Below are 13,993 nucleotides of genomic sequence, written 5' to 3'. Positions count from 1 at the left end.
CGCCGACAACGGGTGACGGCCAGCAGAAGAAGTGTGCGGCGCGACGGGCGGGTCAACGGTGACGACAGGGCCATAGAAGACGAAGTTAGTGATGTGGGTGGTGGTCGTGGTGATGATTGTGCTATCGCCGACGGTGATAGCGCTGAGAGTCTTGACGGTCTCGCACTGGTCACGCTTCTGCAAGCCCGAGGCCGCGGCTCCGGACGCGACAGCGCCAGAGGTCACGGCGGGGGAGAACGTGGCCGCAGGCGTGAAAGTAGGCGTCCAGGTGCGCTTGGGCGTCGCCGTGACCGTACTGCTGGACTTGGGGTTCTTGGGCACGGGTTTGGTGTTGGTGCTGGCGGTGCCGGCCTTGAAGGTTCGCGTGGCGGTCATCACTTGCCAGTGTGACACTTCGTGGGTCACGGTCTGCGTGTGCGTCGACGTCTCAAGGTTGTAAACCCGTGGGGTGGCGAAGATCGTGGGCTCCGGGCAGCCGCCATCAGGGGCTGGAAGAGCGAAGGCTCCTCCGATGAGACCCAGGAGGGCGAGGTTGTTGAGCTTCATTTCCTTTTCTTTTCTTTATATATATATGTGTGTGTGTGTGTGTAGATGTAGATATCAAAAAAAAAAAAAAAAAGCCCTGCCCGTTTGGGAGACCAAGGGGAAACAAGAAAGAAATGGAGAACGTCAGAAGGAATTGGAAACCGAGGGCTTTTACGGAGTATTCTTGCATGCGTCCGCTAGGGGGGTTCCAATCAGAAACAGTTCTTTTCTCGCGAAGCTGACTCTTTTTGTTTGGTCTATACCGGGAAAGACATTAAGATACCACTACTCATACGTTAGCAACTAACTAACCTTGGAAGGTTGCTGACCTGTTGATCAGTGGATTCCACAATCCCGCAAAGTAAACCATCGTTGGAAGAAGAAACCCCCCCTCAAAAAAGGATCCATGGGTACACTCTCCAAGAAATATTAGAGGTATATACCATCACCGCAGGCCACGCCCAAGCCCTAACTAACCAACAGCCATCTTCACCCAACGCCATTCTGGTGAAAGGTCTGAAATCTTACAAAGATGCAGCCTTGAGGTAACGGCCCCACTCGCTGAGTATCACGAATTTATACTCGTCCGGAATAGCTTGGGGGCGAAGGATTCTGTTATACCCTGTTGGAAAAAGTGAAGACCAGGAAGGACGCCCGAGTCGAGATGAGTTTACATTAGGCGTGTTTTTAGGTGGGTCGTCCAGCCAAATTGATCTTACTGCTATCGAATATTGAACAGTGCGTAACTCTTCGTAACCACCTGGCGCTTTCATATATACCGACTCACTGATAATAGCTACCAGGAAATCCCCCAAACAAGAAACAAGCTCCACAGCAAAGAATTTCGGGTTTGGAAGCGATACCCCAATACGACATCATAAAATACCTGCATAAAAGAGAGAGAGAAAAAAAATAGAGAGCCTAAGGAGCTCCACCCAAACCTACATCGAGTCAGCTTTGTCCAGAGCCTTGACAGAAAATCGAGGACGGTAAGAAACTTACCGGCAGCAAATGCCAGATACCACGTGCGTGAAGCACCGCCGTCGATCCAGCTATAGTCAAAGTGAGGGGATGCAAAGAACTCCCATGATGCCTTCGGGTTGATGAGCGCAAGATTGGCGTACAGAACCCCCTTCCAACCACCAACCACCTTGGAAGCAGGGGTGGAGGCGTGGGGTCCAAACAACGCATTCCACTCCTGCTTGACAAACTCTTGGTTGCGAGTGTAGGCCGAGTTTGGCAGGAGAGGCAACATATGGATTCTGGAACATGTCAGATGGCGCGGAGAAGAAGCAAAATATAAGGGTCTTACCCTTGAATGTATTCAAGGTTATTACCAAAGTAGGTGGTGTGGTCCACCTTGTTCTCGAACAGCTATAAAAGTGATTAGTAGCGGCTCTTTCGCGGACGAAGGCGATCAACGACACTTACAATACCAGTCACCTTGTTGGCGGTGAAATTCGACGGCTGGTGGATGTTGTCGCTTTCCATGAGAAAGTAGCTTTGGAGAGATCGCTTCATAATTCCCAGCATCATGTTGCCACGGGCTTCCATGCTGGAATCCCCGGTCGTACGTCCCCACATCTTCACGGCGTAGGCGAACATGGTGTCCTCCGAAGTGGATTCCTCGTCCTTTCCATCGAAGGACTCCAAAAGGCCCTTTGCCCAGGAGTGACCATTGTACCAGTCGAACGAGCGAGAGAAAGGGAAGTGAGGATCATCCTCCACTGAGTTTCCAGCGTCGCGCACCAGCATGTTGACCCACTCCTTGTTGGCTGTCAGCCAGCTCGGGTCGAGAGCCCCGATAATGGCGGCAGCTTGGATGAAGTAGCCGTAATGGAAGTGGTGGTCGTTGTAGGCAGTGTTCCCGAAATCAGCATTCAGGTCGCCCTTGTAACCAGCGGTCGACACAACACCCTTCCAGACGGCATCGTACGCAAGTGGGTACTGTTGCTGGTTGTTCACAAAGCGAGCAAAGCATTTTTTCAATTCCTGGAAGGCCTCAGTCGCGAGCTCCACATTGTTTCCAAGCTGGTTGACTGTGTAGACCAAAGTCGCAAATTTGCTCAGTGCCTTGCCACTGTAGTACATGCTGTTGAGATTCGTTTGGCCTTCCATGTCCTGCTTTAATTCGTGGGGAGCCACCTGGAGGATGACTTTCTGAGCAGCCGCGGAAAGATCCTGGATGTTGCCATGGGTAGGCGACCACGGGGCGAATCCCATGTCAATGGGGAGGTGGGGCTCGCTCATGATCCAGTGCTCTCCGATCACAGCTGTAGTATTGCCTTTAGTCGTACTCCGGAGGTGAATGTCGGTTGCGCGTCCCCTGGTGCTGTGGTCGAAAGACTGGAAATGATGGGGAAGGGCAAACATGATCAGAGGGGTGCCGTGGGCGTCCTTTCCGGCCTTGGTCCATGAAAGACTGTATGTGCCGGTATCACCGGAGACGGAGCCAGATATATGTCCTTCCACCGGATAGACACCGGATGAGTTATCATAGAACTTCTCCCCAGAGTGGCCGGCAGGGTTCTTGGCGACCTGGATCGTGCCAGAAAATCCACGCGGACCGCGGAGGTTTGCCTTTGATACCAGTTTCAGATCTGGATCCTGGCCGTTGGCAGGCGTAGCATAGAGAAGCCAGGTGGTGTTGTCTTCGAGGAATACTTGGTACTTAAAGACACCCTTCCGAGGGGAACCAGCACTGACAACCTTGCGGAAGAAAACACCGCTCTCAATCAGCGGCTGCAGGTCATCGTACACAGCAGTCACATAGCCCATGCCCTGGACGACTGGAAACGTGATTTTCTTGGAAGAGCCCCCGGATCGCCTCAGCACAGCTTGAGCCGAGAAAGCTTTGGCGTTCTCGGTGTTCAGGATACTGGACTTATCCAGCTCGGTTGCGGATAGAATGACGTGCTGAAGGCTAACGGGATTGATATAATATTCGACCGGGTCACCGGGAATCTTGTGGTTCTTTGGACCATACGCAAGCAGGTGGCTCTCCACGTGGGAAACTGCCATACCCCAGCTCTTAAGCGATCCGCCACCCTTAGACCAAGCCAGAGAATAAGGCTGGGTGAAACTGGCATTGGTCTGGGATCCTAAGAACAGACCGGCGTAGAACTTGTTGGTTTCAATTGGGCCTGTGGTATTCGCCTATCATAGTGGGTCAGAGGGACCACGCATTGTTGCGAAGGGGAGTAGTACTCACATGCTTGTTCTCCACAGGGTGGTCATGTCTGATTTGGATATGTGGAGGGATTGGACTTCGTGCCACCGGGTGGAAGATGTCCTGGTGGGCCATGGTGGAAGGATGATCTGGGTGACCAGTATTGGCGTAGCCTTGTACAAGTTAGCGGCGACCGCACATACCGACGGATATCATTCCTACCTTTGATGGGAGTGGCAGGCTTCTCGTCCGTAGTGCTTGTTGGTGAAGGGACTTCAGGTTTCGTATCTTCCGCGGTAGTTGAGGGAAGCGGTTTGTCCTGCGCAACAGACGCAGTTGCCGACTCAGGCGGAGAGATCAATCCAGTCAACCCGTCCAGGAAGTGAGGCACATTGACAGTCGGAAACGGAAGTTGCGAGGGACGGCCCTCGTGGTCCAACGCTGTCCGATAGGCCTGTTGTACAGTGTCAACACTGTCCCTACAAATCGGTAAGCCTCAACCAGACTCACAGGCTTCGTTTGAGGGATCAGCAGCCGATCTTCCGCGTTATCTGGCGGATACTGGGTCTTAAAAGATGTCGTCGGTTCTGCAGCAGTCTTTTGCAAGATACTCTCTGCACTCTCCACTTGCTTGGGGAGAGAATAGGCGGTTTCAGTGGCTAAAAGCCATGTCAGTATGGCTGCAGCCTTCCATTTTGACCTGAATTCCATGGCTAGAAGCCAATTGGAAACACAATAGCACCAAGTGTCGAGACGGGGGGGGGGGTTAGAAAGCCAGATCTATGCCTCAATTCATTCCATACAGGGAGATGAACTCGAGCAGATACACACTTCCGTCCCAAGACGACTCGAAACTAGCAGAAAGGAAAAAGAACCCGAAATCGAGGGATGTGGACTTACAAGTATGTGCTATGAATTCCTGGAGCACTCCAGATTCTCCTGGTGCGCCAGCTCCAGATGGCGGATCAGACGCCTGGTTTGTTGTGGGTGGTTTACAGCAAGAATTCCCGGCTGTCGATCCTCCTCGGAACCAGACTTCTTTTGCCCCGATAGAAGAACAGGATAACAGGCGGAGATGCGAATCGCAGAGCCGTCTCCCGGCCAGCAATGTAGGGCGCGAGGCGAGCAAAAACAACCCGCGTTATTGGCAGGGGGTGTGCACACACCAGGCGAGGTTGTCCCCACTACGAGGAATGCGCGGCGTCAACAGTCCTTCAATGGATGTACTTCAGCTGCATAAATGGGAATCTGACCTGAATGGACTTGGCCGGCGTGAATTGAATGGTTTGATTGGAGATGGAGGTGTTGAATTAGGCGATTTATGAGTCGCGGCCAGGCAACACCGTTGTGGAGCGCCAAGTCAACGCTGTGAATCACCGGGCAAAACCACGGGTCGATCAGCTCAGATCAGCCGGTTCGGCCTTGACGGGCATTCCAGTGCCATTGGGATCGTCACCAGACTCGATGGGGTTGCTCTGTGTGACGGGTTGCACGCCATGTAGACGACTATAGAGTCAAGTGCAACACGATTCAGGAGCCAAAGATATAGTTCGGTTCTACAAATGGAGTACCAATAGAGTGCATTGTACAGGATGAGTTCAATTGAAATGCTTTTGTGAAAGAGAAAAAAACAAGGTGTGGCGTTCCATGGACCATGCCCGACTCTAGGGATGCCAGATGTATATCCAGCCCAAATATATAGATATCTACAGGTAACCAAACCACAGATACACTCACAATGCCGGCTTCTCCATCGGCTTGATGATGCCCTGCTTGACCATAACCCGAGGCTTGGTTCCACTCTGGTACGTTTCTTTCGTAGACCACTCGGGGCCCAGTGGCAAGCGGAGCGACCGCTCGTATTGTTGTCGCGTTTCGAACTGGTGAGGAAGCTGGCTGGCCATGTACTTGGTGTTCTAAGACAGGGTAAGCAGTGGTTCGTAAACTGGCCATGATAGAGATTGGTCTTACCTTCTTGACTCGTTTTTCATTGATGATGACCCGCGAGAGTTTGGCGTCCTTCCGGTGCTCGGGCTTCACTCCCTGCTCGGTGGTCAGGAATCGCTTCTGTTTCTTCTGCTGCTTCTTGCTGATCCCGTCACCAGCCCAACTGCCCCATCCGGGGAGCGTGTTGTCGACAACTTTGTCGCCCTCGTCCTCAACAGTGTCCATCTTTTCTTGTTCGAAATCTTGCACAACCTCATCGCCAGCAAAGGCCCTCTTCACCAGGTCATGGTTCTTAAGCAGAACAAGCACGTTGTCCTCATCGTCGCTATCGTTCTCGCCAACAGTATGTGATTTGGCGGGGACAGCCTTTGCAGTCTTGCCCTTCTTGCCACGATCATCGGCACGGGCATTCTTTTGTGGTTGGTCATCGAGCAAAATATCCACAGTCTCTTGGGTGTCGGGGCCTGCCCGGCGACGGTTGGTTCGCTCTGTTTGAACCAGCCATGGGTTCTCGTTTTCAACGTGGTCATTGGACTTGGTGGAAGCTTTGTTTGAGGATCGCGAAGCAGGTTTTGCAGCCGAGGGCGCTGGCTTTTGCTTGGAGGGACGGTCGACGACAATGTCCACATCCTGATCTTCCGCTGATTGCGCCTCATCATCCGAGCCCGCAGCTTCCTCAAATTCATTCTTGGGCAAGGACTTTGCCTTGGACTTGGTTCCAGGCTTCGCGGATTGGCCAAACTTTCGTCGACCGACCTCAGATTCGGCCTCTGACTGTGATTCCTCCCCGTGCAGCTCACGGTTCAGTTTTCGGATTTCCGCGTCGTTCTGTTCCTTACGTGCGGCGTCGGCATTTTGCATAAACTTCATGGCAAAGAGATTCGAGTGGGGTCCCTTGATGTCCTCATCGGCGACATCAGCCTCGAGAGCACTCAGTTTTCGACGCAATTTCCGCTTTTCCATATCAGACCCATCTTCCTGCCAACGATCTTCATCCTCTGATTCGGAGCTAGAAGATCCCAAGTAGTCGTCGTCGCCATGAGACACGCGCTTCCCTTCGATTCTCTTTCGTAGCTCTTCCTCTCTTTGTGCGAGATCGGCCGCACTATTGCGAGCGTCTTCATCCCAGGCAGTTCGACCCGTTTGCTTCAAGCTCTTCGCCCATTTACTTTCCCGGTGCTTGGAGCCCATCCGAGCTTCAGCTCTCTGTCGCTCGTTCTTCTCCTTCTCGTTTTCGTCCAGATCCACACCCGCCTCCAGAAGTGCTTGTCGTTCTTGCTGCTCCAGCCTCTCGCGTTCTTTGCGATGAACCCGGCGATATGACTTGCTCTTGATTTTCTTGATCCGTTTAGCGCGCACTTCCTCCCGGAAGAGCAGGTCACGTCGCTTCCGTAGTTCTGCTTGCCGGGCCTGGATCTCTTCCACAGGCAACTGGCGAGATTTTAGCTCTTCAAAGCCTTGAACTTGGCTCTCGGCCGAATTGCCCCCAGCTTCAGCTAGTCCGCTCTCCACAAGAATATTCTGAATGGTGCCTTCCAAGTCCGTTTGCGGCTTGGCAATGTCCATGCGATGGGAGTGTTGGGCGTCAGGATCGGGGAGAGGGAACATGAGGTGTTCGGCCCGGCGATTGGCTTTGACGGTCTCAAGCCACCGATTGAGGGTTTCTTTGCTCTTATCATAGGCAGCGGCCCGGTCGAGTCGATCCTGCTGTCGTTTCGCCAGGGGAGCGTCGAGCTTCCCCGGGATTCCCGACTTGGATGTCTGAGGATCCGAATCGACATGTTTAAGCGAGTTTTTGAGACGAGAGTCGGTAATCGAGGGCAGTAGATCAGCAACAGTCAACTTGTTAGTAGACGTCAATCCGTATTCCGTAGGCTTGTCTGCTTCTTGGGACTTCTGCGGGCGTTTCGAAGTTCCTTTGGTCTCCATCGATTTGACAAAGTCTTGTAGTTTCGACAACCCTTGTGTATTGGAGCTATCGGCATCATCGTCCGACACAGACAAACCAGAGTCATCACTGAGATCTTCTTCACTGTCGCCCTCTGACCCCGAGTCCTCTTCACTTTCATCTCCTGCTGCGGCCTTTTTGGTTTTTGCAGCCGCCCTCTTGGCTTCCTCCTCCTCTGCAGCTGTATTCATATCCCAAGCAGTGGCGAGGTCGACGGCGTCTTCTCCCAAGTCACCGTCTTCTTCATCCTCACCAGATTTTTCGTCCTCGGATTCTTCGACGTCTTCGGACAAGCTGATCTCGGGACGTTTCTTTGATGCAGCAGCAGTTCTCTTCGGGTTAGGCTTGGACTGGTTGGACGAGCTTCCGCGGAAAGTGAAGCCCTCGAACCTCTCCTCGTCACTCTCGCCCAGAGCCTCGTCACTGTCCAGCTCGCTGTCATCGTCGCTGTCCACTTGTCCCAGCTTCCACTCGTGGCCCTCGCTATCGCTTCCACCGTCAGATCCCTCGGTTCGGCGGCGTTTATGGGTTGGACCCTCTTCGTCGTCGTCTTCGTCGTCTTCGTCGCGGCCCGAATGTCTTTTGCGATGGGACCAATCATCAGAGTGGCCCAAGCGGTTGCGCCGGACTCCCAGTTTTGTAGGAACTTGCTCTTCAGCAATAGAGAGTGCGTCCAGCGCCCGTCCGTTCTTTCGCTTGGGTGCCGGTTTTTGGGTAGACCGGTCTTTCGGACCTCGTGACTGAGTCTGCTTGCGAGGCATGATTGCGAGAGCAAAACTCTTCCAGGAAATTGAAAAGTAACACCAGCTTTAGTTCAGAATTAAGCGATTTTGCAAAGACCAAAAAAAAAAAAAAAAATCCGATCTCTGTGAGCTGGGTGGGGGTTCAGCAAAGTGGTGAAGCGTTTTGAGGGAAAAAAAAGTTCTCGGCGATCAGCGCTCTCCGACCCGACTTTTGCCAACTTCCCCGTCCACCTTCCCTCTTCCCCTCGACATCCTCTCGACACCCACCCTTCGCTACCACAATGGTCAAACCTTCACAACCAATGATGGCGCGCTTGCGCTTGACAACCAAGCAAGTCAATGGCGGCTACTACAAGGGAAACCGGACTGGCTCGATGGGTTCTTTCCGCAAGAACGGCAGTTACCAGCTCGACAGGAGCAAAATCCGCAATTATATAGTCCCTGAAATGTCGACGTTCAAGGTTGGTTCTGTAATACACAGCTTCAAGAATTGTCTAACTAACATGAACAAAGCTTACTCCTTTTGTGACGAAACGCATGGAACCGACCAAGGATGAATACTGGAAGGAGGTGGAGCAGGGTGGTAAGACTGTCAAGGCTCTTGCAGGCTTCCAGGGTATCGACTTTCTTCAAAAATGGGCCGATGACAACCCCGGTGATTATGACAGCCGTCAAGAGCGCGAGGCGAAGGAGCAGCGCAATGCTCAGGGTCGGGGAATCTCAACATGATTTGGACAATGGCTATGGATTAAAGCTGAGAGTCAGTGTTTGACTCCTTTCAGAACAACGAACGCAGTCTGACTGGCATGCAGAGGCCGTCCTCAATGAGCCCTCGACTGTGCCGCACAGCTGTCCAATTACCACTCCCGCCTCCTGCTTTACCTTCTCCCCTGCTCGCTGGCCGACCGCATCATCCGTGTATTATAACCCTTCCCTTTCCAATGGAAATTCGACCTAACTGGAACCCATATGAGGTGTCAATGGATATATCTACTTGGTGCCCACTCCCTCAGGGTTTTTGACTTCGGGATGGGATAACCATATATTGTCATTGATGTTCAGACAGCTCCTAGAAACAATATACCACATATGAGAGTGCCTTGTTAGCCATGGACTTTGCCTTGTAGCCTGAGAAAGTCACCAGAATCTTCCTCGAGTGTGTGGCAATGAGGTGCGTGGAAATAGCTCACTCTCCGCCCTGAACACTCACCAATCTCGTGCGTGGCCCGTGGATATATGCGATAAGCTCGCAATTGGGACGCCCGTATCGTACTCAGCGCATGTCATAGTTCTTCAAACATCTCCTCCATGCTCCAAGCCTTTGAGATGAGTGTGCTGTTCCGTTGTTTTTTGTATTTCTAGCGACCTTTCATTGCATCCTTTCAGCCTGCCTTGTTATCTCTCCAACTTGAAAACGAAAGTCACCATGTTCCATTCCTTCACCGGTGACGCTCGTCGTCCGCGGCAGGTGAACCTCCGTGGCCGAACCACAAATCCTTTCGCTGCATTCCCGAGCAACTCCCCGAGCAGACAGACACCGCATGCCACGAACCCCCAGAGTGCCGTCGCTATTGCACAGCAGGAGCGAGCTTTGAGACAAGAAGAGAGAGACCGACAGGCTGCAAGCCGACTCATTCAGCGGGTTTGGCGAGGTTATCACAACCGAAAAGGCACCTACCAAATTTTTAGACTTGAGTGGGATGTGAATGAAAGAATAAGGGAAGAAAGGGCCATGAAAAATGGCCCCGAGACGTCGCCAACGAGGCCTGATCACATCTCGCATCGGTTGCAGCCACCCGCACCATATGCGACTGCGGAGCAGTGTTTGTCTCAACTGAGACTCCTGGTCCAATTTGTGGGCCACTCACGGCAGTCCGATGATGCATTTCGCTTGGTGTATTTCTCCGATGCATTTGTCCAGACCTTCCACTCCCTCCCTACGATCGCTACAGAAGGCGAATGGACCGAGCTGTTGAAGCGGTTCGCTGCTGCCATCCTTCAGATACTAGGCCCGAGAAGGGAGCAACTCTTGTGGGAGGTACCGAGCACAGTGACTCCTCTGTTAGAGATGGCGGTGTTTTTGACCCGCTTGATACCGAAGAAAATGGCGGCAATAGGGCACCTCTATTACACCACGATGGCGTCCTTGACGCTGAGGCTCACTCATACCTTTCACAGTATTGAATTGACTTCTGGAAAAATGGTTGAGGCTGTTATTTCCCTGCTCAAACCCATCACCTCGGAGACATTGTCGGCATATGAGGCGTTCGCTACTTCATACCTCAGTGTCCCTGATCTTCAAATGTACCTGGGATCGCTTGATGAACTGTCCCGTCAAATCAACTACAAAATGCTTGCTTCGGCGGTGGGGTCCTGTCTTGCTTCCACCGGGGGCAGTTCTCGCACTCTGGATGATACAGAGACTCGTCTCTGGGTGCTATCCTATCTGGTTTTCTTTCATAGATATGCACTTGGAGCCCAGGAAAATTCTCAGGCTCCGGAGCTGGAATTTGTGGCTGTGGTGTCTGAGTTGCTGACCTCGATGGCTTCTCATATCACATCACGTCTGATGGTTGAAGACACGTCGAGCGAAGATAAACCTTTGCCCCCATTCATCAAAGACCAGATCATGAGCCTTGCGAACCAAAACAGTGTCACCGGATTGCTTTCTCGGATCCGATCCTCCAATGTATCCCAGGCTGACCTGGCAAATACCAACTCTGGGGCATCGAAGGAGACCAAGATCCTTGCCACATACGCACTGAATTTGCTGAGGGTTTTCCCTCGACGAGGAGATGAAATTCGAATGTGGTTGTACTTAGGCTCGGCCCCTTCAGAGGGACCGCTCGCTGGCCGGTCGGACGCAAGGATTCCAGCGATCAAGTACTTCTGGCAGGCATCGAGATCTAGTCAAGTCTTCGAATCCATCAAGAATGACCCCGACAGTGTCCTCTCATTGTTGCAGCCTCAGATGGACATGGCTTTGCCTATCCAAATTCCATTTTCCGAACGCAATCAGCAGTGGACAATCATCCTGCTCTTCCTTGAGCTGTACACTTTCGTCTTGAAAGTCATGGATGACGAAGAATTCTTCTCTCAGGCAGCTTCATTTACGGCTTCGGAAACTCAACATATCTCGTGGACCAAGGAAAGTGCGTTGCCACTGCAAGACGTCAAGGAGTTGTCTCTATTCCTCAAAAACCTCGCCTTCACCCTCTACTGGAACTCCGCGGACCTGGTTCCCGAAGAAGCCAGCCAGCAGAATCTCGTGGATATTGGCAGCTACTTTAACAGAACGTCTCAACGTCTGCCGAAGTCCCCGATGCCTCCGGATGGAGATCAGAGATCTCAAAACGGTGATCTGCCAGGAGTGACGGGGATCCCCCTGGAGTACTTCAAGGGCATCGTGACTGGACTGCTGAGAATGATCTACGAACGAGAGTAAGTTAACTTAGACGTCACAGTGAGATGAATGATACTCACAGTTTGTTTAGTTCGCGGCGGAGATTTCTTCCTCACGATCACTGGCTTACCACGCGATTTGACATCGAGCATTTCACTCAGGCCGTCGTAGAGGAAGAAGAGAGGCGGCGTGAATTTCAAGATGAAGGCGAGGATGCCACAGATCCTGACCTTATGGATGAGGATGCATTCGAACCCTTCGGCCTGGCCGGTACTAGCCACGCTCAATGGGCTATGCGCAACGAAGCCTCGAGTCTCCGTCAATTACAAAATTCCCGGAGAAGACTTCTGGGGCACGTTATACCCCGTCTTGAGATCCTTCGAAACGTTCCGTTCTTTGTTCCCTTTACGACCCGCGTGCAGATCTTTCGCGAATTTATTATTCGGGATCAGAAGTATCGTCGGAATGGATACGTTGACTCAGATATGTGGCGCATGTTCGTAGCCCAGACTACGGGTCAACATCTTCATGGCCAACCGTCTGGCCAAGATATCCTGGCTCGGCATCATGCTGATATTCGACGAGGGAGCGTGTTTGACGACGCATTTTCCCAATTCTACACGTTGGGCGACGGCCTCAAAGAGCCAATCCAGATCAGTTTTATTGACCAGTTTGGCAACATGGAGGCGGGTATTGATGGCGGTGGGGTAACGAAGGAGTTTTTAACCAGCGTTATCTCCGAGGCCTTCAAGACCGACGATAAATCGAGCATGTTTGTGGAGAATGACCACCATTTGCTCTACCCGAACCCAGTCGCTGTCGAACATCTCAAGAAGACCCTCCACGAAAGTCGATCGCCCGAATCCTCCGTTTACTGGACAGCTGAAATTCGCGCTCTGCTTCGCCGCTATGAATTCCTCGGCCGGGTGATCGGAAAGTGTCTCTACGAAGGGATCTTGGTTGATGTTCACTTCGCGCCATTTTTCCTTTTGAAATGGGCATTGACTGGGGGCTCTGGATCCGCCGTCAGGGAGTCGTCGTACCGCGCCAATGTAAATGATTTGAGGGATCTCGACGAGGGACTTTACCAGGGGCTTGTGAGTGTTTGATACCCCGTGCACCTTGAGCTTCCTTGCTAACTCTTGCTTCCCTCTTATTTAGCTGCAACTGAAAAACTATCCCGGCAATGTCGAGGACTTCGCTCTCGACTTCACCGTCACCGATACGATCCCGACAGACGGATCGACAAAGCATACGGTGACAAAAGAGCTCAAGCCCCATGGCTCAAGCACAGCCGTTACAAACCAGAACCGGCTGGTGTACATCTCCTGTGTTGCCCGGTATCGTCTCCAGTTGCAGCCTTCTCTGCAAACCAATGCCTTCCTGCAGGGCTTGGGGCAGATCATCCAGCCCAGCTGGCTGTCCATGTTCAACCAGTCTGAGCTGCAAACCCTGGTGAGTGGTGAGACCGGAGAGATTGACGTTGAGGACCTGCGGCGGAACACGCTGTACGGGGGTGTGTACACGATCGGCGACGATCACCAGGAGCACCCAACCATCCGGCTTTTCTGGGAGGTCATGCACAGCATGAACAATGAAGACCGGCAGAAGGTGCTGCGTTTTGTCACGTCGACCCCGCGTGCTCCACTGCTAGGTTTCAGCCACCTGAACCCCCGGTTCAGTATTCGCGACTCCAGCGAGGACCAGGAGCGACTACCGAGCACAAGTACATGCGTCAACCTGTTGAAGTTGCCGCGTTATACTAGTGCCGACATGCTCCGAACCAAGCTGTTATATGCGGTGAGCTCGGGGGCCGGGTTTGATCTGAGTTAAGTTGGTGTTTCGGGGAATGTTTTTTCTTTTCTTTTCTTTGATTGCTCTATTTCTTTGTGTTTGTAGATCCATAGCATCGGCGTCGAGGCAATCTACAGGCGTTGATTGGTGTGTTGTGTCCATGTAGATGAATGAAGGCCTGAGATCCTCTTGGTATTGTTCAAGAGTGGTCGAATAGCCTGTCTGTCAATTTCTTTCTCACTTAATTTTCGATTTCTGTCTTTTAGCTATTCTCGTGAAATCCATGACACCCGAGTCTTTTCACAAGCACGTAAAGCGGCAAGCAAGAAATTCCCCATTGAGACTAGTGCCCCTCCCTCACTGAGTTTTCCAGAACGCCCGAATTGGCTGCCTTTGATCGACTCTTTTTTTTTTTCCCTTTTCTTTCCTTTCTTCATCCACTGTCTCCCCCTCGAGTCTTCGTT

General features: G+C 52.2%; 5 protein-coding genes across 5 annotated transcripts; 3 read left to right on the top strand and 2 right to left on the bottom strand.

Annotated features, from left to right (window-relative positions):
• Nucleotides 1–91: 91 nt before the first annotated feature.
• Nucleotides 92–439, top strand: NUU61_009282 (uncharacterized protein; the record flags this gene model as incomplete). Its single annotated transcript, XM_056659807.1, has 1 exon — nt 92–439. The coding sequence occupies one exon, from the start codon at nt 92–94 to the stop codon at nt 437–439; it is 348 nt and encodes a 115-aa protein (XP_056508100.1).
• A 1,007-nt stretch (nt 440–1,446) lies between these two features.
• Nucleotides 1,447–4,405, bottom strand: NUU61_009281 (glucan endo-1,3-beta-D-glucosidase; the record flags this gene model as incomplete). The annotated part of the gene is made up of 7 exons (XM_056659806.1): nt 1,447–1,466; nt 1,528–1,787; nt 1,838–1,899; nt 1,957–3,681; nt 3,737–3,867; nt 3,917–4,148; nt 4,205–4,405. 7 exons carry the CDS (start codon nt 4,403–4,405, stop codon nt 1,447–1,449), a joined length of 2,631 nt encoding a protein of 876 aa, XP_056508099.1.
• Nucleotides 4,406–5,091: 686 nt separating this feature from the next.
• On the bottom strand, nt 5,092–8,350 carry NUU61_009280 (UTP14 family protein; the record flags this gene model as incomplete). Its single annotated transcript, XM_056659805.1, has 3 exons — nt 5,092–5,200; nt 5,432–5,610; nt 5,666–8,350. 3 exons carry the CDS (start codon nt 8,348–8,350, stop codon nt 5,092–5,094), a joined length of 2,973 nt encoding a protein of 990 aa, XP_056508098.1.
• Nucleotides 8,351–8,613: 263 nt separating this feature from the next.
• NUU61_009279 (mitochondrial 54S ribosomal protein mL41) lies at nt 8,614–9,061 on the top strand (the record flags this gene model as incomplete). Its single annotated transcript, XM_056659804.1, has 2 exons — nt 8,614–8,793; nt 8,846–9,061. 2 exons carry the CDS (start codon nt 8,614–8,616, stop codon nt 9,059–9,061), a joined length of 396 nt encoding a protein of 131 aa, XP_056508097.1.
• A 697-nt stretch (nt 9,062–9,758) lies between these two features.
• On the top strand, nt 9,759–13,568 carry NUU61_009278 (HECT-type E3 ubiquitin-protein ligase; the record flags this gene model as incomplete). Its single annotated transcript, XM_056659803.1, has 3 exons — nt 9,759–11,773; nt 11,827–12,832; nt 12,897–13,568. The coding sequence occupies 3 exons, from the start codon at nt 9,759–9,761 to the stop codon at nt 13,566–13,568; spliced, it is 3,693 nt and encodes a 1,230-aa protein (XP_056508096.1).
• Nucleotides 13,569–13,993: the final 425 nt, after the last annotated feature.

Source organism: Penicillium alfredii (genome assembly GCF_028826965.1).
Source record: "Penicillium alfredii strain IBT 34128 chromosome Unknown utg000011l_segment0_segment0, whole genome shotgun sequence".
Classification (NCBI taxonomy): Eukaryota; Fungi; Ascomycota; class Eurotiomycetes; order Eurotiales; family Aspergillaceae; genus Penicillium; species Penicillium alfredii.
The sequence above is the reverse complement of the archived record's forward strand: the minus strand, read 5'-3'. Positions and strand labels throughout refer to the sequence as shown.